This window comes from Athene cunicularia, assembly GCF_003259725.1.
Source record: "Athene cunicularia isolate RWA chromosome 14 unlocalized genomic scaffold, athCun1 chr14_part1, whole genome shotgun sequence".
NCBI lineage: Eukaryota > Metazoa > Chordata > Aves > Strigiformes > Strigidae > Athene > Athene cunicularia.
The window spans coordinates 12,354,261-12,369,749 of record NW_020799118.1 but is presented as its reverse complement, the minus strand read 5'-3'; the positions used below and the strand labels follow the sequence as shown (position 1 = coordinate 12,369,749).

The window sequence follows — 15,489 nt, the reverse complement described above, 5'->3', positions numbered from 1 at the left end:
TGGAGGTTCCTCCAGGACCATCCACTGTCTCCGCCTGCAAGGACATCACCAGGATGGGGATGTGGTACATGTGGCTGTGCCTCATTTTCCAGGCAAAGCTGACATGTGGCACGTTTTACTGCAGGGCTGGGCACTGCCAGGACCGGGTGCTCCTCCTGGGTGGCCATCGCTCCACACAGGACCTTGGGCAAGTCATTTAATCTCACTGCGCCACCACCTCTCATTACAGTGGAGCCAGACAGGTGGATGCCCAGGGGAGAGGGCAGGATTCATGGTTTAAAGCCAGCAAGCCCTGGGATCCCCACTGGATCCAGGCTGGGACTCAGTGGCGCCTGCAAGGGCTCCCCTCCTCCTGCCCTGCCCTGAGTGGAGTCCCAGCCGTGGGGAGCTGGATGTGGCCCCTCGAGCCAGCCAGGCTGGCTGTAGGGGGGTCCAGAGCCCCCCAGCCCAGCCCTGCCTGAGGAATATCTGGCAGGGGAGCCACTGGCCAACCAGAGGAGCCTTGGATGCTCCTCAGACCACCCTGTGCCTAATAGGGATGAAACCCACAGGTTAGAAATTGGGATGTGGGTGAAAAACACCCTCATGGATTGAGGGAAAATCCCCCCACATGACCCAGGTACTATCTCTGCGCCCTGCCTTACTTGTGCCCAATTTTCCCATTGGGAAAAATAAAAAGAACCAAATTGTCCACTGGAGGAGATCCACAGTGCTTGACTGCAGCTGCTGCAGCTCAGAGAGGAGGATGGAGCTTCCACAGGGCTGGAAAAGATCACGAGGATGGTCCAGCGCAGCCCTCTGCTTTGCTGGATACACACACGCACACAGGCTTGAGCTTGTCCCAGAAGACACATTAAATCATGTCCCACCAAGCAGAGATTTCCTCTTGTCCAGAGATGCCAAATGCCTGTGAGTTCATACCCTTCTCCTAAAATTGGGCCAATGGTTAATTACACTCCCAGTCGGGTTATCTGTGACCAGGTCCCATGGCTGCTTCCTGCCATTGGACCTCACTGTGCTGTAGCAGGGAAAATCCAGCTCTTTCGTTACCACACGTGCCCCCCCCCCCCCCCCAAGCTTTTGGCTGGGCCCTGCTTGTTCGGCCGGGCAGAGCAGATCCCCCTGCGAGGGGAACGGCTGCCTGCCCTGCCGACCCTCCTCTCACCGAAGGCCTCAGCATCCCTGATAAAAACAACATCCCGTGCAAAACCGAGTCCCTCCAGCTTCCTCCATCACTAGCCCCCTTGGCCACTGCCCCTGAGCTGCCAGCCGCAGCCGTCGGATGTCTGCTCTGCTGACTCCATATAATGCAAGTTTTACAAATGAAAATGTCACATGGCTGTAAATTAAATACTTTGGAGAAACCCATTATAATGCAGCAACACAATTAGCTTTATCAGCCAGCCCAGAGTCATGCCAAAAACCAAAGCCGACTCACTTGACAGGAGCTGCCATCCATGAAACCAAGCTAACGACCTTAATTATATTTTTAGCTTTTAATTTTTAGCTGACAGTATCCCCAATTACCCAGCCCATAATTTGCCCAGAGACTGCGATCAGCCTACCTGGTCTATAATTCCCAGGGTCAGCCCTTTTAAATTTTGAAATTTATCCCGTTTAAATGCTAGACTCCCACTGGCCGCCCTCCAGCCCTCTGGAATTTCCCCAGGGTTTTTAGTGTTAAAAATTAACAGCAAAGCTCTTCATCAGCCTGCAAGCCCCTTCCTGCAAGAGTCCTGCCAGAAACACCTCTCGTCCCAAGAAAATCCAGCGATGTCAGAGGTGGGGATGGGGAGTTGCTCCTGCCAGGTTAAAAGTGCCGCGTTATGCGATGAGCTGCTCTGGCCAAAGATTGTTCTTTGACTCATCTCCCTTATCTGCCACCCACGCTTTACACCTCAGCACACAGCCCAGGCACCGAAGCCTCCTTTCCCTGCCCCTTCACTGTGCATTTATAGGGTTTTATCGTCGCTTCCGTGCCAGCCCTCAGCCAAGCCGGGTCTTTTCCTGCCTGTCCTCGCTTTCCAGCTGGCTACTGGGTTTGGGGACCCGGCCCTGAACCTGGGTTTCAGTAACTCTTCCCTCTCCTGATCTGTGCAGGGTTTTGGCGAGGTGTGTCTTGCAGCGTCACCCCCCACAGGCACCTCTGGAGCCTGGCTCAGCCCAGAGCTTGCCCGCAGCCCCCCAGGCACAGCCGCTGTGAGCGGGCAGATCCTGCGGCACGGGGGCTACTGCCGCACCCAGACCTCGGCGGGTGCTGAGCATCCTTGGGGTGATGCCCCAAAGCCCCGTGGGGTGGTGGCAGGATGAGATCGTGGTGCAAAGGGGGAGCAATGTGGGGTGTGGGGGGGCATCTGTACCCCACTTTGCACCAGGGGCTGGTGAAAATGGAGGTGTCGGGGCCAGGCTGGCCCCAGGGAGCAGGGAGGAGCCAGTCTGGCTACTGTGGGGCAGCATGGTCCTTGGCACAGAGGCCCTGGCCTGGCTGGGCGAAGGCTGGGCTGGAGCGGCCGGTTGGAGGATGTCCGGGCTGCAAAGGCAACCAGAGCACCCAGCGGGGACCCAGGCTGGTCTGGCCAAGGGTGCCATCTCCTGGGGAGACACCCAAACAGCCGGGACCGCGGCTGGGCCCAGCATCGCATCCTGGAGCAGAAGGGGCACCCCTGGGGTGCAGGAGTGGGGAGCTGGAGCTGCACCCCGGGGCTCTCCGGCCTCCCAGGCTGTGCCATCGCTGCCCTCGGCTGCCGCCCGGGCTGCGGCGGAGCGGGCAGGGCAGGCAGCCAGGGCTGCTCGAGACGCGGCCACAGCCACGCCGTGGACAGTCTTCACGGACGGGATGTCGTGGCCCGGCTGTGGCTCTGCAGCTGCGGGGTGCAGGTCCTGCGCAGACACCTGTGTGCCACCACGGAGCCGGCCGTGCAGCTGCCCGCGCCGAGAAACCGGGCAGCGCGGAGGTTATCGTGCACCGGCAACCCCACGGCTTTGGTCACGTAGCAGCTCTGCGCTTTGCCACGAGGCAGTGGTGGCGGTGGGACACAGAGGACAGCCAGGCAGCGCCCAGGTGACGGGCACGTCCTGACCCCAGTGCATTCAAGAGCACACGTCTGCAGGGAATTGGGGTGAAAGAAATGAATCGGCAGCAGCAGCGCTCAGAGCCATCTGTGCTCAGCCCAGCCTTGCAGTTGCTGGTTTCGACCCAAAATGACTCCTCTTCTCTTTTCTACTCCCATGGCCCCTTTTTTCAGGTTCCAAAGGGAGCACGTATGCGAGAAAATGCCTTGGCCGAGTCCCAGCCCTGCCCAAGCACAGGGACTGCAAAAGGCAGACAGGCTGAGGAGAGGCTGGGAGGAAAATATCCCTGTAAAGCTCCTCAAAGGGAAAGCAAGGCATGCCCAAAAGACTTTTGAAGCCAAACATTACCCACCTTTTCTGTCTGTTATCTGCAGCTCTCCTTGCAGCAATGCTGCTGGGGCAAGTGCCCAGAGGAAAAAAAAACATTTTATTGTCAGGACAAAACTGGGCTCTATCACTCTGTATAGATCATTGCACCTCTGAAGCCATGTGCAGATGGGTGCCGAAGGATGCAAAGCGATGTAGGGAGGATGCAGAACTGCAGATCGATGCTCTCCCACCAGTGGCACCCAGCAATGGGAGGGTTTAACCCAGGAACCCAGAACAGGCCGCTGGCAGCTTCTGCCTCGTCCCTGCCTGTGTCACAGAGCACAGGGATAACCCCAGGCAGGGCAGCCCATCTGTCACCACCTTGGCTGCGAGAAGGCAGCTCATGGGGGACTATTTGGAGGTGCTCAAGAGCCACATACTCTCCTCGGAGGCTGTGGGAGGGGGTGATGCTGCTCCTGGCGCTGAGGGTGAGGCTGCTGGAGCGCAGGGCCAAGGAGATGGGGCTCCAGTCACAGCATACACTGAGAATTTGAAAGCCGAAAACCCACTGCCTGATCTCTGCTCAGCGAGGAGGGACAAACCGCCCCCAAGTGCTTCTCACTTCCCTCTTGAGGGCACACCAGGGTGGAAACTGCAAGTCCTCTGCTGCTATTTACAGAGGCAGGTTTCCCCTGCAAAACCCCGAGAGCCGTCGGGCAGGGCTGGGGCCATCGCTCCAGGGACACACTCTGCCACGCTCAAGCAGCTCAGGCAATGCTGAAATCATGATTTCCTTCATCATCAGCTTTAGCTCTGCAGGCGAACAAGCCATGGGCTCTGCCGTCTGCCCAGGGCACCACGCTAATGGGACGAGTCTGTGTGTGGACGGCCACCAGCTACGTGCAGTCAAAGGTGCATTTCCCTACAAGCCCTTACACCAAGCGACACCCTCTCCCTGCCATGTGTTTGCCTTCCTGCTCTCTCCTGGGACCCTCCACACGTCTCCCCAGCGGGAGACTCAAGCCCAGGAATGAGCCCAACGTTCACATCAGACGCACACACACAGCACTGGTGCTGCAGTGTCCCTGTGGCCACGGCGTCCGCCCCTCCCCGTCCTCATTCTGAGCCCGTGAGATGGAACTGACGCCGATTCCCTCCCTCCCTCAGGGGCTGGGACCTGATGGGCCACATCCAGCCTCAAGGTGCTGGGTTTCTCTGCTTTGGGCTTTGTTCCCTGCGAGCAGGTTTGGCCTCTGCAATGGACACGGCATTGCACCCTGCAAGCAGCCTTGTGGTCCCTCCGAGTTGCAGATCACCACGGTAAGCACAAAGTAGGAGTTTTTGAACTGAACGGAAAAACCTTGATGCTGCCCCGCTGATGTTTATAGAAAATAAGAGGTATTGCTGCTTCCTTCCCCCTTCAGCTGCTTCTGCAGAAGGGTCCCGCTGGACTGAGCTGAGTCACTGTCCTGCCGTGCTGCCAGCACCTCACACCCCTTCTCGGAGCCACGGCCACAGCCATGGCCCCGGCACAGCCCTGCCCAGCACCTCTGTGGGAAAGTGGGAGAAACTTCCAGAAATTAATGCACTGCCAGTGGAAAAAGGGGAACCAGTAACCGCATGGTCTGGCTTTGCATTCACTAGACATTCCCTACAGAGCGTTGTGCCACTACTCAGATTTACCCGGGGTATTTTTTTATTACCCCAATGCAGCGATGGCAGCCCGCTCCCGAGCGAGCGAGGACAGAGGCTCTCAGCACCATGAACCCCCGCTCTGAGGCAGCCCTGGGGGTGCTGCCTGGCTGCTCCTTCGCAGGTTTGCTGATCAAGCCCATTCCACTTATAGGGTGAGGTTAGATCTAAAAATAAATATACAGCTATACTCTTGGAGGCTGCCAGCAATGCAGAGCAGCTCTTTCCCTCCGTGAAAACCAAGCTGTGTTATTAATGCTTCATGGACCTCTACTGCCAGCAGCAAGGGCAGTGCTGGACCCCGAGCCCAGCCAGGACCTCTGTTGCCCACGCAGACCAGCACAGGCCAGGGCAGTCCTCCTGCTTCTGAGACACGGATGCACTGGACAAAAGCAGCGTTTAAAGCATCTTAGGGGGCCCACGAGATGCTCTACACACTGCAAACAGGAGACAGGCCAGTGGCGTGGGCTGACCATCCCGTGGGCAGGGTGGGGATGGGTGCACAGAGCTCAGTCCCGGCCGGAGGCAGGGTGAGCCACAGCTGCTCTGGCAGAGGAGGGTGACCAGCCCCGGGTGCCATGTGGCATCAGTAGGACACTACTGTGGGCTTCTGAGCCATGACACAGGGTCCTGGCAAGGGGCACGTGTTCCTCTCCACCCGCAGCCCTGTGCACTGGCATCCCCTGTGGCTGCGTGGCCTCTTGCTCCCACAGAGCTGCTCCTTCTTGGTAAGGCCTGGGAAAGCAAAAACCCACAGGGTCACCTACCAGCTCTTCTGACTCAGGGCAGCCACCTCCTCTGCAGAGCAAAACACCCCTCTCTGCAGAAGAAAACATCCCACTGCAGGCAGGCAATGCAAGGGCAGGTGCTGCAGAGCCCCCAGCCCTGCAAACCCCTCTGCAACGTGGCTGCCGGGCCCAGGACACCCTCCCTGCACCCAGTGACACCCAGGCCCGGTCTGTGCCTCCCTCCCTGGCCCCCGGTAGCCCAGGGACACCCAGCGAGCCAATGCAACGCGCTGTGCGTGCGGCCAATTTGCATCGAAGGAATAAGGGGAAACCCCAGGAAACGCATGGCCCAGGCATTAATCAAATCTATCTCTAATAATAAACCTCCCGAGCAATGTGCAGGCTTGGGGCTGGAGCTCGCAGTGCGATGGCAGGAGCCAAGGGGGACTAGATGCCGTGGGAGAGTCAAACGTGAGTTACCCCCCGCGGGGGCTGCATGGGAAGAAGGGGGTGAGGGGCTTGTCCGTGCCAAGGCTGGGGGCTGCAGTGACATTTCCATAGTGCTGGCAGGGAGCAGAGGGTCTCCTTGGGCTCATGCTGGAGGAGCAGAGCCACCATACTGGGCTCTCACTGGAGCTGGTCGGTGCTGTGGGGCTGGAGGTGAAAAGGGGAGATGCACCCAGCCCTGCTGGAGAACGTGTGGCTGCCAAGCCCGGCTGCAGCATGCTGGGAGCACCACAAGTACCTAGGGGCTCCCTGGGAAGGGGGGCTCAGCCATCGGGCAGGATTTTTGCCAAATGGGGCCAAACACCCGCCTTGGACCTGGCCCTGTAGCAGAGCAGCAGCAGGGGGAAGGAGCTGCCCAGCCTGCAGCCCTGTGGCTTACACCCAGCCCCACATCTCCGTTTCCCATGCAGTTACCCCACGTGAATGAAACTCCACCATAATTCAGGGGTGGCTGGGCTCCGCCATCCGTGGGGAGCTTCTCATTCTTCTCTTCGGGTACAAAATATCTTCAAAGAGCATCTGAGGAGAGCGCTGGCCTGAGCCTCGCTCTGCCCTGGGGAATGTCTTCAGTCAGCTCAATAGAAAGTAATTATTTAATTTTACAGCAATGTTAATTGAACAGCTGGGACTATAAGGCCAGCATCCCTGTGCAGAGTGGATTTATCCCTGAGAATGGGGGGGTTTGTGCTGCTCCAGTTCATGGGAGGAGCAGAGGAAGCCCATCAGCCCCTCTGCAGGGAAGGTGCTGTGCAGGCAATGGCAGGACAGACGGACTTGCAAAGTGCCCAACTGCTGCACAGCCACCGGTACTAGAGAGAAGGAGAGATTCCCGCCAGAGTACAGGGGGTTGTCTGTATAAAAACTAAAGTTTGGTTTTGCAATGGCTGCGGTGCAGAGGCTCCAGCCGAGGCAATGTGCAGCCTTTGGGCACGCAGAAGCCAGCGCCATGCTGTGACATCGGGGAGTTTTAAACCTTCGGGGCCCTGCCAGCACCGGCATCATCCACCCGTGCCGGAAACAGCTGCGGCTCCGCGGAGGGATGCAGTCGCCCACGAGCCCTCTTGGTCAGCAAACGGCACATTTCCACTGCGGCCGCCCCTGTGCTGGGTTAGTGCTTCCTGCAGTTGCTGGGTCATGCTCACCGCAGACCCTGCGTGTGGCACGGTGTGGCATGACATGGCATGGCACAGCTCAGCTCGGCATGGCACAGCAGCAGGTACTGCTGAGCAGCGAGGGATTAGCAGGGGCACGGCCAAGGACCGAGGCCATCACTCAGGCTGCCTCCAAGGCCAAATTCTGCAGGGGTACAGGTGAGACTGCAGACAGACGTGCACAAATATTTCAGCTGCTAATAAGTAAATGCTCATTAGCAAGCTAATTCTTAAAATTGGAAGTTGTTGGCTAGATTTTTGTGCTGCTGAGGGCTGCTGACAATGCCTCATGCCTCTGCCTGTGGCATCGCATCCAGAGTGGGGACAGGGACTGCAGCAGAGGAGGATGGGACAAACAGCTCCTCGAGGGGACGAGAGCACGTTCACTCCAGACATCCCAGCTGGTGCTGGTTAGGCCAGTGCTTAAAGCTCTCCCAGAGAGATGTCCCTCCTGCTGCTGCTTAGGGGAGTTTTACACATCAAAATCGGGTTTCATTATGATGCCAGAACACCAAAGGGAGATGTCAGAAGTTACACACAGGACGGTACAAACCGCCCTGACGCCACAGAGGAATTCAGAAGTTTCCAGAATTAAAAATCGTTTCAGAAGACGTGGCCAGTAGTAATTCTGGCTGTATTTCTGTTATTTTCAGACAAGCACATGAAGACAGGAGTGGTCTCCACCCCTCTTACTCCCACAGGCAGGTGTGTCATCCCCAGACTCTCAGGATTCAGCTCAGGCATGAATAAGCCAGGGTGGTCTCTCAGCATGTCCCCAGGGACCAGCACAGGACGTGGTTCTGTAGGGTTATAATTTGAAGATTTTGCTAAACCTGAAGCAGATTTTGCTGCCTGCTCTGGCCCAAGCGAGAGGGCTGGGGCACAGCTGTGTGTCCCCCTGCCCTAGCAAAGGGACGAGGTGGCCACCCCATACCTACTCACCTCCCGTTCTGCAGCCATGGATAGGACACGCGTCGGGTGCGATGCCATGACCAACTGCACCGATCAGCAGTACTGGGACACCCTCGTCTGCCAGTGCATCCCCTGCAGCCTCGTATGCGGCCGGCCCACCGTGAGGAGGTGTGCTGCCCTGTGCGGTGAGTGCGGGGCTGCCCTTGGGCCCAGCAGGCAGCGATGGGGCAAAGCTGCGAGCGGGGATCAGGCCCTGGGATGAACCACAGGGCAGGTCTGAGCCAGCTCAGTCTAACGGAGCTTCGAGCCAAAACCGCTGGGGAACGTGACAGCTTCCCAGCGATGGGCTGGGTCTGGCAACAGCTCAGCTCAGACCAGGATCAAGTTGCCCACATCTCTGTACTGCTCCTTTCTAGGGTCACAGGGAGACTTCCCAGAGAGGCAGCAACGCTCATATCCCCCCTTCGGTGACACCCCACCCTCCAAAGGCAGGGCCTTGAGATCCATCAGGTTCAGAGATTGATAATGATAAACCCGAGCTGTATGTCTGCAAGGCTGTGCTGTGAGCTCTGTGCTGGGGCAGGCACCAAGGTGTAGTGATAACAGGTAGGGAGGAGGAAAAGAGATAAATGCACTTTGCACCCAAACTCTGTGCACAACCCTGTGCATGGCCCCTTCCCTCCCCACCGAGCCAGGGACCCAGCCCTGTGCCACAACTGCGTGCAGCAGCAGGTCCCGTCTTCCGCTGAAGACAGGAGATGCCATCCCCAGGGTCCTCAGCCAGTACTCAGGCAGGTTTTGGTGCGTCCCAAAGAGCTGTGCAAGCCCCAGGGCAGCAGGAGCAGCTCTAAGAGCAGCAGCCAGGAGCTCCCTGCCGCAGGTGGGTACGGTGGCACACGTCTGCCTGCGTACTGCCCCCTCCCAGCGTGGCTGCCAGCAGATGCCCAGCCAAGCAACCACCCCAGATCCCGTGGGCCTGTCACCCTGCCAGCCCTGGAGAGGTTGTCAATACTTACGGCAGAGTACAAGTCTCACCCTGTGCCTGTCGGAGCTGTGAGCTTGTTCAGAGCAGCCACCGGCTCGTCCTCACAGGAACCCAGGCGCTGGGGGGTGGTGGGAGGGCAGCAGTGTGGGAGCCTCGTACTCAAATGACAGTGGAGAAAAACGTGCTCAGGACACCCTGTTCGTCTCCTTCCTCTCCCACAGAGTCCATGGACTGCAACAGCAGAGCCGGCTTCTACTACGATGAGCTCCTGAAAACATGCATCGACTGCACTTCGGTCTGTGGGCAGCACCCGAAGCAATGCGCCCCGTCCTGCGAAAGTAAGGCTGGGCAGGAGGGCAGGCAGAGGGGGGACGTGGGGCAGGACCCCCCAGGGCTGGGCTGGGCGAGGAGTCATGTTGGGCGATGAAGCTAGGGAAGGGGCAACGAACCCGTCTCTTCATCCTGGGGGGTTGTGTGTATGTGCGCTGCCGTTTCTCTGGGATCAGGGAAAAGCAGGGCATGTCTCTCTGCTGTTTTCTGCATCGTACAACTCCATCACACAGTGCGTTTTCCCTTTTGCATGTCGGTGTTTTCCAGACCCATCCCTCAGCTCTCCCAGCCAGCGGCAGGAGCAGCAGTTGTGTTTCCCACCTTAGAGCTGCCTCCAGCCCCTGGGGAGGGGATGGGTTATTTTCCCTGAGATCTGAAATTCTCACATTGGGTTTGAGACATGATCACCGGAGAAGGGGAAGGATGGGAATAGGGAGTGGGAAGGGGTCTCCTCTACAGTGCCATGGAAGGGAATTCAAGTGAACAGAGGTGCTGTGTAGCTGCTTTTGAATTCTTTGCAAGCAGAGGGCACAAGTGCTATGAGCACTTTCCCTATCAAAAAGTCAATAGCATGAAGCATGTACTTTGGGGGGTTTCTAAACACGCCCATCTCTGCCTGGCCCACAGCGGGTGCTCTGGTAGCCACCCCCCCTCCACCAGCCACCCCGGTGACGGCCTTGCCGCCTGCAGCTGTGCTGGAGCAGAAGGCGTGTGCGGAGCAGGAGCCGTGGCTGGTGGTGTACCTGCTGCTGGGGCTCTGCCTCTGCGCCCTCATCTGCTCCCTGCTCCTGGGCTGGACCCACCTGCGGAGGAAGGGAGAGGTGGTCTCCTGCCAAGCCAGCGCTGGGACCTGCCACCGCAGGGAGGACTCCTCCAAAGGTGAGTGCTGGCTGCACTGGGGGGGACTGGGAGAGGACGGGGAGTTTGTGGTGGGCAGGGTGCCAGGTACTGCTGGGAGGGACAAAAAGCAGACACAGTTCGTAACAGGGGTAGGGAGGAAAAGTAAATCCAGCAATGTGCAATGTGGCTTAGTCTAAGACTGGAAGAGGAGCAGGACTGGACCCGTCTGCCCCGATTCTGCACCATAACCCCCTCCTCAGTCACCCTCTGGGAGCTGCACCGTCAGCCAGCACCTCTCCAGTCTCCATCCAGAGGCTGAGCCGTGGGGAGGAGTAGCAAAAAGCCAACCCTCCTCCAAAACCAACCATCTGCCCCAGGAGGACCCAGGGCTGTCAGGTGTCAGGGTGACTGAGGCTGCTTCGGGGCAAACTGCTGCCTGGCAAGAACTGTGGTGACACAGGCTACTTGCTCCTTCGGAGAGGCGAATGATGCAGCTGGTCTGCTGAATTACCTTGCAGCATCAAACGTTGAAGTTTTAGCTTTGGGGCAGAGGGGCTTCACAAGTCTTTGCTTTAGGGAGAAAAGATAAGGAAAGGATAACATGCAGTAAATCAACATAGAAAAGATGCTTTTATTCTCCCTCCTCCTCTCCTCCCCTGCCTTTAAAAATAAAACTGTCTACCTGTTGATGTATACACATACATGTTTACATACATACACTTCAAAGCCAGTCAGGCCGAATGTCAAAAATCACAGAGAGAAGCCCATGAGCTGCTGTGTGACTCGGACTCACCCCCCAGCAGAAGTGTAATTCAAGCCATTCCTATCTGCTTTGGTCAAAGGACACAGTGGCACTGAATGTTCACTTTTAAGGGAGGCTGCCAGCTTCAAAGAGATTTACTGTGTGCTTTTTAATACCCCTAGCCTAACCTTGCTTATCAGCAATGCATGATGGAGCAGAGCCCTTCGACAGCCCGCAGAGCGTGGTGTGTCTCTTGGAGGGGCTGTGGGCAGCCACCCGGCCTCACTGCACGTGCTGGAGCTCTGGCACCTCGCACAGCGCCGCACCACTGCATCTCCACATGCTACAAAAGCAGCATTTAACAAAAAGACAGCTTACGTGTAGTGTTATAAATATTACAGCTGCTTAATGCTAAACCTCCAGCCTTCCTGTGCAAGTCACTTTGCAATTTCCCCCTCAAATCTCACCTCGCAGGGTGGCAGGACTGGGCGATGCGTTACATGCAACACACAGTATCGTGGGCTTTATCAAAATGGTGGGAGGTGGATGTCCTCTCCAGTTTCAGGACCGGCTCCCTGAAGGTTCTAGTGCAGCACTGCAAAGCTTTTCTTGGGTAAAGGTGCTCCTAAAAGCCTTTAAAATAATACAGATGGTTTATTTGCAGATCGTCTGGTGGAAGCGGGCAGTGTTGGTGATGGATCCACTGGCAGCAGGGTCCCAGAGCCAGTGGAAACCTGTGGCTTCTGCTTCCCAGGACACAGCTCTGCTGTACAAGAGACCAAGTCCTGCCACAGCACCTCCTACCCCACAGGGGAAAGAGCCGTTCCCTCTCACTCTGGGATATGCAGCACGGGAAGTGCTGGGGCCATTCCCAGCCCTGACGATGGCCACTTCAAAATCATATGTTCTCCTTCACAAGAGAAGACGCCCATGGCGTGACCGCAGTGAATGTTCCTGCGCAGGATCAGAAAGGAGGGATGCTCCCTCTGCCCCCAAAACACAGCTGCTCCACCCTCCGTTTCCAGTGACCGTAACAGCTTCTGCCAGGACCAGCAGACCTGGCTCAGTTGTTGCCCAAGGGCTGTAGCCTACAGACAATGCTGTAGGTTATAGTGCTGTTCTCTTCCATTCAGGAAATGAAATTCCCATGATTCGCATGCACTCCCAGCGACAGAAGTCACTTCCCATTTAGCAGCATCTTCATCCTCTGACCTGACCTCTGCAGACTCCTCTGTGCGTCCCAGGGATGTCTCACTGGGGCTTTTCATCCTGGCTCCCCCATCAGCATCACTTTGCGTCTGCCAAGGGGTTGATACAGAGCCAGGATCAGACTGTGGTGTCCACCAAGCCCCACGGACACCTTTCCCTGCTTGAAAACCATCCCATGTAACACAAGTCATTTACAAGCAGAGCTGTAAGCATCTCAAACATGGAATCAGACCCAAGAAGTTACTCGTGAAAGTTGTAATGACCCCTGAATGCCACTGCCATGCCCTCAAGGACGGCATTTTCTGACTTTAACAGAAGTTTCTTTACAGGACAGAGCATTTGCTAAGACACAATGTGGAAAGCTCCACCGCCAGCTTTCAACACTGCTTGGGACAGGAGGACGGACAGGTCATGAGTGATGGCGAGGCTTTGCCTTGTGACAAGACATAATGCCACATGGGAGGAACTGGGACAGGCACCAAATTCCCCGATGGAATTGGGTTTGAATGTGAAAACTTATCCAAGACTGAGAACTTTCTAAAAGACTGGATTCATGTATATCTGGTCTGGGTTACTCAAAATAGCTGGTAAAAGTGAGGAACCAGCTACAGATAAGAGCTGCTTTGAGGGAAGATTTTTATCTGACCTGCTTTGAAAGCTACTATGGAAAAATATGGGTTTCAACATGTAGCTTGAAGTTCTCATTTTCACTAAAGGAGAGTGTAGGAATTTTGTGCTTGGTGAGAAAACACTCCTAGGAGGAGCTCATCCTCTCCACTTTCTCAGACTAGAGCTTCAAGCTTGGAAGAATAAATACAAGTCAATATATGCACAAATTGATGCTGAGAAAGTGGACAGCTAGAGGAAGCATGAGCAGATAGTTGTAACAGGCTCTGTCCCCTCCATATGATGTATTTCTTTAAATGTTAATGTTTTCTTATCATTAAAGTGGGCACCACCTGAGGGGTGACCATGACAAAGCCTGTGCCATGAGTGATGTCTGGTCACAAAGCAGAAAGCCCTTGGGTCCACGTAAACCCCATTAGAATGAGAAAAGTCCTCACCTGAAATGACCTCTTGTACTAAGAGCCTGTGTGTTGGTCCAACACCTGGTACACAGGGCAAAGTTTTGCTGTCTTGAATTGCTCCAGGAGCCAACCGTGCAATTCTCCGCCTCATTATGCTTGTGTATTGTCTTTTATTTCTTCCCTCTGTTCAACAAAGTCCTTACCCCAAAGTAGCATAAGGGATGAGTTTTGTGTTGTGCTGCATTTGCATCTGAGGGAAGACAAGAAGCCTTTTCAAAGCTGGAATCCCATTTTACTCAGATGGGGCTCCTAAACATGATGGGGGAACCCTGAGGCTACCCATGGGGAGAGCGAGGGCTTACCCACACGTGTGGAGAACACGGGCAAGCTGCTGGCAGGGCACAGTGACAGCCACAGCCTCCCCAGGCTGGGCCTCCACCCACTGAGCCTCTCACTCTCGTGTCACCTTCCACTCTCTCTTAGCACCCACAGTCCATGGGCCTCCCACATTCACCTGAAGACCCTCCTGGCCTTGAACTGCCTCTTGGCATCTCCCCTCACACAGCCACACAGCCCCAGGACTTCAGCTCCACACCGGCATCTTCCATGGCCTTTGCTCCTGTCGTTTCCCTCCTGTGGAATCTGCTCCAGTGGCCTTTGGTCTCTGGCCCTGTGGCCTCCTTCCCCATGGCCCCAAATACCGTGGCACCATTAGCATCCCAATTCCTCTAAACCTCCCTAAGTCTGTCAGCTGCAGAAGTCACCTTGGCCTACACACATGCCAGCCTCAACTCTTCCTTGACCTCTCACCTGTTCACTCTCAACCCTTACTGAGCCTGCCAGCCCTCTCAGCCTTAACTCTCCTCAGCCTCTCACCCCTGTTAAGCCTCAGCTTTTCCTTGGCCTCCCCCCCCCTTCTCAGCCTCAATTCCTCTTTCACCTCCCTCAGCCCTTTGCCCCATTCCTGTTCTCAGTCCAGCTCCCGTTCCTTCTTGCAAAGCCTCCTGGCCTCTCCTCACCCTCCACTCCTGCACAGTGCCCTGCTCCTTCCATAGCCTCCTCCAGCATCATGTCTTCCACTCTCACTGGGCCTCCCACTCCTGCCTGGCCTTCCCACCAGTTTGACCTCCCTGAGAAGCGCTGCCTTTCTCCCTTTTGATTTCCCTTCCCCACAGCCTCCCCCTCAGCCTCTGAAGGGTGAATCACAGGATAGTTTGGGTTGGAAGGGACGTTAAAGATCATCCAGTCCAACCCCCCTGCCATGGGCAGGGACACCTTCCACTAGCCCAGGTTGCCCAAAGCCCCGTCGAACCTGGCCTTGAACCCTTCCAGGGAGGGGGCAGCCACAGCTCCTCTGGGCAACCTGTGCCAGGGCCTCACCACCCTCACAGGGAAGAATTTCTTCCTTAGATCTGATCTAAATCTCCCCGCTGTCAGTTTAAGACTGTTACTCCTCATCCTATCCCTACATCCCTGACAAAGAGTCCCTCCGCCCTTTCCTGCAGTCCCTTTCAGCCCCGGGAGGCCGCTCTAAGGCCTCCCCGGAGCCTTCTCTTCTCCAGCTGAACCCCCAACTCTCAGTCTGTCCTCCATGGGGAGCTGCTCCAGACCCCCAAGCATCTTCATTGCTACCTCTGGCCCTGCTTCAAGAGTTCAGTTTCCTTCCGATGTTGGGGGCCCAGAGCTGGACACAACACCCCTGCTGAAGGGGAGCTGCACTTACCCTGGGGCAGCATCACCCCATGCCCCCTGGGATGAGGGTGGGGAAAGCCCCCAGACCCCCTCAGCCCGAACACTTCCCAGCGAGGATGAGGGCTCCAGAAGGAAAGCCCTCACAAGCAGATGTGGTGCCTCATCACACTGCCCCTTCCCAGCACAGAGCTCCTGGGGACAGTGCTGGGGTCAGGCAGCTTCAGTCCAGCTCTGGTGCCCTGCGGGACATTCAAGCGTCACCTCCAGGGACAGGCACTTGTCACCCATGGGA

At 56.6% G+C, this 15,489-nt stretch overlaps 1 protein-coding gene across 1 annotated transcript; it reads left to right on the top strand.

Moving 5' to 3' along the window:
* Nucleotides 1-9,575: 9,575 nt before the first annotated feature.
* Nucleotides 9,576-13,414, top strand: TNFRSF13B (TNF receptor superfamily member 13B). Its single transcript, XM_026858939.1, has 3 exons — nt 9,576-9,694; nt 10,314-10,565; nt 11,933-13,414. Exons 1-3 carry the CDS (start codon nt 9,583-9,585, stop codon nt 12,205-12,207), a joined length of 639 nt encoding a protein of 212 aa, XP_026714740.1. The 5' UTR covers nt 9,576-9,582; the 3' UTR covers nt 12,208-13,414.
* The last annotated feature ends 2,075 nt before the right edge of the window (nt 13,415-15,489 follow it).